The sequence below is a fragment of the Mauremys mutica genome, chromosome 17 (genome assembly GCF_020497125.1).
Source record: "Mauremys mutica isolate MM-2020 ecotype Southern chromosome 17, ASM2049712v1, whole genome shotgun sequence".
Taxonomy (NCBI): domain Eukaryota; kingdom Metazoa; phylum Chordata; order Testudines; family Geoemydidae; genus Mauremys; species Mauremys mutica.
In genome coordinates this window covers 10,158,337-10,167,131 of record NC_059088.1, presented here as the reverse complement: position 1 = coordinate 10,167,131, position 8,795 = coordinate 10,158,337, and the positions used below count along the sequence as shown (strand labels likewise).

Genomic DNA, 8,795 nt, shown 5'->3' with positions numbered 1-8,795 from the left:
CACACAGGATTCCATCCTAGCTAGGTGAAAGTTCTGGGAGGGGAGTGGGGTCCGGTGAATAGAGCAGGGAGGTCTGGGAGCCAGGACTCCTGGGTTCTATCCCCAGCTAAGGGGAAGGGAGGAGGGGTCTAGTAAGTTAGAGTGGCGTGGTTGGTAGCCAGGACTCCTGGGTTCTATCCCCAGCTCAGGGGAGGGGAGGGGAGTCTAGTAGGTTAGAGCGGGGATGGGAGCCAGGACTCCTGGGCTTCTATCCTCAGCTTGGGGAAGGGAGAGGCGTCAGTAGGCTGATCATAATGGGGGCAATTCTGCCTCTGATCTACTGCTGTCCTGGCTCTTGCTGGGGAGGGCCTCAGCCTCACCGAAGGCCCTCTGGAAGGCCAAGACCACGGAGCGCCACAGCGTGTCCTTGCAGCTCCAGCCCATGAACGCATACAGGGCAGGGTTGAGGCAGCTGTTCAGGTAGGCCAAGGGAACTGCGACATCAAGGAGCACCTGTACTGCTGGAGTCACCCCTTTTGCCGACATGGCCAATAGGGTAGAGAGGTGGTAGGGGAACCAGCAGAGGAAGAAAGCCGTTACCACGGCCACCATGATCTTGTAGGGCCTGCCAGAGCGGACCAGATGGTTCCTCGTCAGTTTGGCCACCATGACTCCATAGCAGGTCAGGATGATGGCAAACGGCACCAAGAACCCAGTCACAAAGCCGGTGAGCACCATGGCCTGGTGTCGATGCTTCCACAATGTGATCACCTCCTCCCTAGTGAAGTTCCCCATTGGGATGTAGTTGTTGTAGCAGATGGTGATGTCCCCTTGAAGCGGGAGGCTCCTAATGTCCCGGAAAATGATATATGGTGCACTGAGAGCCAGAGCTGCCAGCCAAACAGCCACCGCCACCCAGAAAGCCATCCGGGGCGAGCGGTGGTTCTGGGCCCAGACCGGCCAGGCCACGGAGATGCAGCGGTCGACGCTGATGACGGTGAGGAGGAAGACGCTGGCGAAGAGGTTGAGGAAGGACACTGCACTGTGGATCTTACACAGTGTCCGGCCAAAGGGCCAGTGGAAGTTCAGAGCTGCATAGGCCACCTCAATGGAGAGGAAGAAGGTGAAGATGAAGTCGGCCACAGCCAGGTTGAGGTACCAGATAGAGACCACGGTCTTCGTCATCCGGAAGCTGGCAATGAAGATAACCAGGCCATTGCCCATTACTCCGAGTAGGAATCCCAGACTGAAGAGGATGGCAAAGAGAACTCCTATCCATTCACGCTGAGCTCCATCCTCTTCTCCGTGCTGGTAGGGATCCCTGAAGGGGTGTAAGGTGCTGTTCACATATGCAAAGGCGGAGTGGGCCCCGAGGGGCTGGAAGGGCGTGGTCTCCTCCATCCTACAACATCCAAACCCAGATCCACTGTCACCGTTAGCGCCAGTGGGCGAGAGAGCAGGGGTTAGAAGAGCTGGGCAGAAAACATTTTTCCCATGCCACAAATTTTTGAAACTTTTGAAAAATTGTCCCATCCTGAATTGGAGCCAAATCTTGAAATCTCGACATTTTCATGAACCAAAAACCAAAAATCAGTTCAGGGCAATCATAGATTCCAAGGCCAGAAGGCACCATTGTGATAATCTAGTCTGACCTTTACAACACAGGCCAGAGAACATCCCCAAATCCCAGCCTGCTACCGAAATTGCCCATGGTGGAGAATCCACCCTCATCAAAACTCTCCATTCTGATCATTTCTAAATGTGCCATTTTCAATTCCACCTGATTTTTATTTCTTTTTACAAATGATAATTAGCTTAATATTTTCCCAAACAAAAAAGCTGTCAATGAATCAGCTGTTTTAGACATGAAACCATCTTCTCAAAAGTTTCCTGACCAGCTCTGGAGATAAGTAGAGTGAGACAGGGTGAAAACCCCACTCTCTTCTTCCCCTTGCAGAGGGGGTGGGGCATTCTCTTTCCTGGGGGGCGAGATTTCCCTGTTTGTCTCCTGTAGGGGTGGAGCTGCTTCCTCCCTGTCTCCCCTCACCCACACTCTGGAAGGGACCCGGGGCTGGGATGAAGGGATCTGAGCCTTTCCTTACCCAGGTCTCAGAGGGACGTCTCTCCGCGGATCTCCTACCGTGGCCCCGGCAGTTTGCACTCTGGCCAGGCTGGGAAACTTGAAGGGGTCATGGGAAGGGGAAGGAGGAGAAAGGGGTTGGGTCTGGGGCTGCAGACTCAGATCTGGAGAAGCCTCAGCATTTTCATTTCCTCTGGTGATTTGTTGCTAGCAAAGGGATCAGACAGCTCAGTCAGGACTGCCCTGTGCTCCCCTCTCTGGTATTGTTCTAAGTTCCCTGTTTACTTTTTATCATGCCCACCCCATCCCACTTGGACCCCACTCCCCTCCCAGAATGGGGGAGAGACCCCAGAAGTCCCAGCTCCCACCCTCACCCTGTTCTAACTCACTAGACCCCAGGAGTCCTGACCCTTTCTAGTTCCATCCCTGCTCCCTTTACACAACCTCAGGGGTGTGACGAACTGGGGGATTTCCTGGTTTTTGACTTGTTTTACCAGTGGGTTGCATGCAGAGGGAGTGGGACTTAGTGTCCCCGGGTGTTACTGGTTTAACGAGGTGAGGGGAGGGGGAGTTTGTTGTTACAGAGGACCAGCGATGGAACTTGGGACCCCGGCCAATGGCCTGGAGGATGGATACCCCAGTGACTGGTGACCCGGCGACCTGGTGACCCGGAGGCCCAGCTCAGGAGTCACAGCCGGTTCCGGCCCATGGGAGGACAATGGGCTGTAAAGAGAGGACCCCAGTGACCTAACCAGCCAGTTACAGCCAGAGGGGGCCAGAAGACAGGAGAGGAGGCCCAGGCAACCCTGTTTACCTGGATAGAAGACAATGGACGGGGGGGGGGGGGCTTGGGGCCGGTGAGATCAGATGCCCAGCTGGGAAGCAGAGGGTGTGACGTTGCAGTCTATATGGTTTTATTAAAATAGGATAATGAGTGAATATAATGTAACTGGAATATGTTCCGTGCGAAAGGTCTCTTGTAAGGGATCATTACAAAGCTTATAATCTACTGAGTGTGATCATCCAGTTTGTATTAATGTACCATGGTTGTATCTGAAACTAGAAATGTAACTCTGAGGGCCTCTTGTCATTATGCAAAGTGTGGGCCATTAATGGTGGTTTGGAATCTTGATGACTCCCATTAATCAGGACAATTGGCTGCAGATGGTTCTGTTTTACCTGAAAGTCTCCCTGTTTACCCGGTGTGCTGGCAAGTGGGCAATGAAGTCTTGCAGGGACATGTGATCATGTCATCTGAACTGGAATCCATCTTTAACCTGGTGCTTTTCCATTGAGAAGGGGGGAGGGGAACCCAGAGAGGGACAAAGGATTCCTCCCTTATGCAAAAGATATATAAGGGGGTGGAACTGCACAAAGGGGAAGGAGCTGTCATGAGGAATCCCCTGGCTACCACCTGAGCTGGAACAAGAGCTATACCAGGGGAAAGGATTGTGCCCAGGCCTGGAAGGTTTCCAGTCTGAGGAAAAAACTTACTGAAGCATCTCTGAGGGTGAGATTATCTGTATTCACTTTGATCAGACATAGGTTTGTGCATTTTATTTTATTTTGCTTGGTGACTTACTTTGTTCTGTCTGTCACTACTGGAACCAGTTAAATCCTACTTTCTGTATTTAATAAAATCACTTTTTATTTATTAATTAACTCAGAGTCTGTATTAATACCTGGGGGGGGGGGGGAAACAGCTGTGCATCTCTCTGTCAGTGTTACAGAGGGCGAACAATTTATGAGTTCACCCTGCATAAGCTTTATACAGGGTAAAACAGATTTCTTTGGGTTTAGACCCCATTGGGAGTTGGGCATCTGAGTGTTAGAGACAAGCACACTTCTGTGAGCTACTTTCAGGTAAACCTGCAGCTTTAGGGCAGGTAATTCATACCCTGGGTCTGTGTTGGAGCAGACGGGAGTGTCTGGCTCAGCAGGACAGGGTGCTGGGGCCCTGAGCTGGCAGGAAAAGCAGGGGCAGAAGTAGTCTTGGCACATCGGGTGGCAACTCCCGGGAGGGTGGTCTGTGATCGGAGAGATCTTCTAGTCCATCCCCTGCTCTGAGGCAGCACCAAGTAAATCTAGACCGTCCCTGATGAGGGGTTGTCTGACCTGTTCTTAAAAACCTCCCAGGATGAGGATTCCACAACCTCCCTTGGAAACCCATTCCAGGCCTTTAGAGTTAGAAAGTTTTTCCAAATAGCTAACCTAAATCTCCCTTGCTGCAGATTAAGCCCATTCCTGCTTGTTTTACCCTCAGTGGACATGGAGAACAATTAATCACCGTCCTCTTTATATTAACCTTGGATATTTTTGAGGACGCTTACATCCCTTCTCTGCTCTAGACTAAACATGCCCAGTTCTTTCAGCCTTGCCTCATATGTCATATTGATCATTTTTCAGTTGGAAAATCCTGTCTGGTGGACATCAAAAGATGTTGCTGAAACAAGCTGTAGACTAGCAGACTCACCCCTGCGGCGCCTCCTGCTGGTGACTTCCGGGAATTAGCTTGATTCCAGCTCCAGAGCGCCCTCTGCAGGCCGGTGATCCGCCTGTCCTCTGGCCCCCGTGTCCCTCCCAGGACCCCAGTGCCCTGTTAGCTGGGGTGCTGCCCCCTGGCAGTAACCCCTTTCTCTTTGGGTCTCCCCTCCCTGGGGAACCCCCACCCACTAGCCCCACCTTGCTTCAGTTTTGGCTACTGCCAGTCATCATCTAGCCCCCACACCCTGGGGCAGGCTGCAGTATCAGCCACTCATCACTGGCAAGGAGGGTTTGGACCTGCTGCCTTGGCCTACCCCTGGGCTGCCCTCTGCAACCCCTAGTACCTGTTAGCCCTGTGCTAGGCCGCAGCCTGGGGCTTTCCAGGCTGGAGCTCCCCAGCTCCTCTGCCTGTCCCCAGCCCTGCTCCCCCGAGGTACCCTGTGTCCAGCTCCTTGCAGCCAGGCCCTTCACCCTCTACAGTCAGAGGGAGACTGTTTGGGCTTCTGGCTCCCAGCCTCTTATAGGTGCCAGCTGGGCCTGATTGGGACCTGGCCACAGTTGGGCCTACTTTCCCCAATCAGCCCAGGCTTCTTGCCCCACCCCCAGCCTCTCCTGGGCTGTTTTAAGCCCCGAAGGGCAGGAGCAGGGGACCACCCTGCTACACAAGCCAATTTCAACTGAATTTCATTTGGGGAAAAAATCAGCGTGGAACATTCAGAGAGATATATTCCAATTTTTCTGACCTTTTTGGAACAGAACCTTTTGATTTTTGAAATGACTCCATGCATTTAATTGAGTGTTTCTTTTAAAAGTCAAGATCAGGATGAAACATTTTGAGTAACTCAAAGTGACTTTTTTAAATTTCATTTCAGAAGGAAATTTTGCATTTGTTGTTGTTGTTGTTGTTCCACTTTGGAATGGAAAAAAAATAAAAATCACTGGAAATTTCCCCCAAAATGGAAACTCCAGTTCTTGCACAGCACTGCTCATAATCATTTATTAATATTCACAAAGCCCCTGTGTGGAAGAGAATTGTAAAACCCATTTTGCTAAGATATACAAGGCCATTATAAAGTCTATTGTGGAAGTCCAGGGCTGTGTAGGCCACACTGAGCGGGAGGAGGAAGGTAAAGATGAAGTCGGCCACGGCCCAATGGAGAATCCAGATGGCATTGACCATCCCTTCATCCGGAAGCCGGTGATGAAGATGACCAGCCCATTGCCCATCACCCCCAGCACGAAGGAGATGCGATAGATCACCATGGAGACCACATGCATGCGCCTGACGAGAGCTTGCTTCTGGGTCACGGTGTCATGGTCATAGACATAGTCATGGCCTGCATTGTAATAGGACATGGTGGGGATATCCAAGAGGGTTGCACGGAGAGAGGTGCCCTTCACAGCCACAGAGATGTCTTACCTCTTTCTGTACCTGTAACACACCAACACAACTTGTCCATTAATTATCTCCCCTGGCAACCTCTCAACCAGCCAGTGCTGTAGAGGGGATACCAGCCTTCAGATATCTGGAGGACAAAGGGAACAAGGGACACCGGTGTTTCGTTGCCTATTGCAAATGGCAGATCATTTGCACCCTGTGAGAAACCTGGACAAAGAGGATAGAGAAAGTGGGGGAAATATACGCTCCTGGCCCCTAAGCAGGAAATTTAACTTACGTGTCCTGTTCACTGGGTTAAACCAAACTTCAATGTTGGTCACTAATGTATAGAAAGGATGTGGAGAAACTGATGTGAGCTCTGGTACAGGGGTTCTCAAACCGGGGGTTAGGACCCCTCAGGGGCTCATGAGGTTATTACATGGGGGGTCGCCAGCTGCCAGCCTCCACCCTGCTTTGCCTCCAGCATTTACAATGGTGTTATAAGTGTTTTTAATTTATAAGGGGCGTCACACTCAGAGGCTTGCTATTTGAAAGGGGTCACCAGTACAAAAGTTTGAGACCCACTGGTCTAGTAGGTTAAAGCAGGCGGGGCTGGGAGTCTGGACTCCTGGGTTTGATTCCTGGTTCTGGGGTCTAGTCGTTGGCCAGGCTAGCCAAGTCCATAGATTTGGCATGTTCCTTCTAAGGGCTGCATGCTCAAGTGAATAAGATTCTCATGCTTAGGACAACTGTTTCCTATCCCAAACTCTGTCTCAGTTAACTGACCTGTGCGGGGAGAGAAGGGGCTGCCTCCAGAGCTTTTGGGGGGAAAAACCTGGAGGCCTTGAGGTAAATGAGACACAGGGCTCAGGGGCCATCTCCCCAGACGTCCCAACCCAAGGGCAGTAGAAATACAGACTCCACACCACTCCTGTCCCTTCCTCTTCTGCATGGTACCCCTCTGGAACCAAGAATACCACCCAGGAGTCCTGACTGCCAGTGCCCACTCCTGTTCCAGAGCCAGGGATAGAACCCAGGAGGCCTAGCACCCACCCTGTGCTGTCTCCTGCTCTAACCACTAGACCCCACTCCCCCTCCAGAGCCTGGGATAGAACCCAGCAGTCCTGGCGCCCAGCCTCATCTGCTCTGACCCACTAAACCCCTCGGCCCTCCCAGAGCTGGTGATAGAACCAGTCCTGGCTCTCAGCCCCCCTCCTCCCCACTGCTCTCACCACAAATGTTTGTGCATCTAACACACTAGATCCCACTCACGGATTTTCCTTCCCCAAATTTGCATTTTCCAGAAATTTAAAACCTTTTCTTTTCGTTCCTTTTCAGAACAATTCTTTCCCCAAATCCTGACATTTCCCATTCAATGAAATCTCTGGTTCCTGGTGAGTTCTACGTATAAGCTCCTCAGAACCCATGAAGAAGTTAATTAATTTCATCCACCAAGTAATTTTTGACAAGATCTAATCTTCACAGGCAAGTACTGTGAGACTGATTGATCCAATCTCATGCCTGTGCATCCAGGCAGCGGGTTTCCCAGCTGCTTCTTAGCAAACATTATAAACTATGAGAGAAATTGTCTCACTGATGGCCCAGACCCTGCACCATTCCTCAGGGTCTTCATCACCCAAAGAGAGACACGAATCCTAGAATGATAGACATGTTGGACTGGAAGGGACCTCGCTGGTCATCTAGTCCAGTCCCTGGCACTGAGACAGGACTAAGGGGATGTCTACACTTACCAGGGATCGATGCTGCAACGATCAATCTATCGGGGGTCGATTTAGCAGGTCTAGTGAAATTGACCGCAGATCGCTCGCCCTTTGACTCTGGTACTCCACCGGAACAAGAAGCGTAAGGTAAGTCAACCGGAGAGTTTCTCATAGCATTATTCATGTAGCTGGAGTTGGGTAACTTAGGTTGACTTAACCCTGTAGTGTAGACCAGGCCTAAGTATTATCTAGACCATCCCTGACAGGTGTTTGTCTAACCTGGTCTTAAAAATCTCCGGTGATGGAGATTCCACCACCTCCTTAGGCAATTTATTCCAGTGCTTAACCACCCGGACAGTTAGGAAGTTTTTCCTAATGTCCAACCTGAATCTCCCTTGCTGTAATTTAAACCCATTGCTTCTTGTCCTAGCCTCAGTGGTGAAGGAGAACAATTTATCACCTTCCTCTTTATAACAAGGTTTTACCTAATTGAAGCCTGTCATCATGTCCCCTCTCACTCTTCTCTTCTCCTGACTAAACAAACCCAGTTCTTTCAATCTTCCCTCATAGCTCAGGTTTTCTAGACCTTTCATCGTTTTTGTTGCTCTCCTCTGGACCTTCTCCAATTTGTCCACATCTTTCCTGAAATGTGGCGCCCAGTACTGGACACAAGACTCCAGTTGAGACCTAATCAGCGCGGAGTAGATCAGAAGAATCATTTCTCGTGTCTTGCTTAGAATGCTCCTGCTAATACATCCCAGAAGGGATGTTTGTCAGAGGGTGGAGATGGATGGCAGGAGAGAGATCACTTGATCATTGCCTGTTAGGTTCACTCCCTCTGGGGCACCTGGCATTGGCCACTGTCAGCAGACAGGATACTGGGCTGGACGGACCTTTGGTCTGACCCGGTACGGTCGTTCTTATGTTGCTTGCTCTGCAACAGTGTAACATATTTAGTGTCTCATATTTCGTTTATGATCCACTCTGATCCCCAGATCCCTTTCCGCAGTAATTTCTCATTTTGTATTTGTGGAACGGTTTATTCCTTCCTAAGTGGAGTACTTTGCATTTGTCCTTCCTGATCTGCACCCTCTTTATTTCAGACCATTTTGAATTATAATCCTATCCTCCAAAGCGCTCACAACCTCTCCCA

At 50.6% G+C, this 8,795-nt stretch overlaps 1 protein-coding gene across 1 annotated transcript; it reads right to left on the bottom strand.

Annotated features, from left to right (window-relative positions):
• Positions 1-288: 288 nt before the first annotated feature.
• Positions 289-6,003, bottom strand: LOC123351932 (chemokine-like receptor 1). Its single transcript, XM_044991626.1, is given in 3 exon segments — positions 289-1,171; positions 5,721-5,952; positions 5,955-6,003. Coding segments are annotated over 3 exon segments (1,164 nt in total).
• Between the last annotated feature and the right edge of the window lie 2,792 nt (positions 6,004-8,795).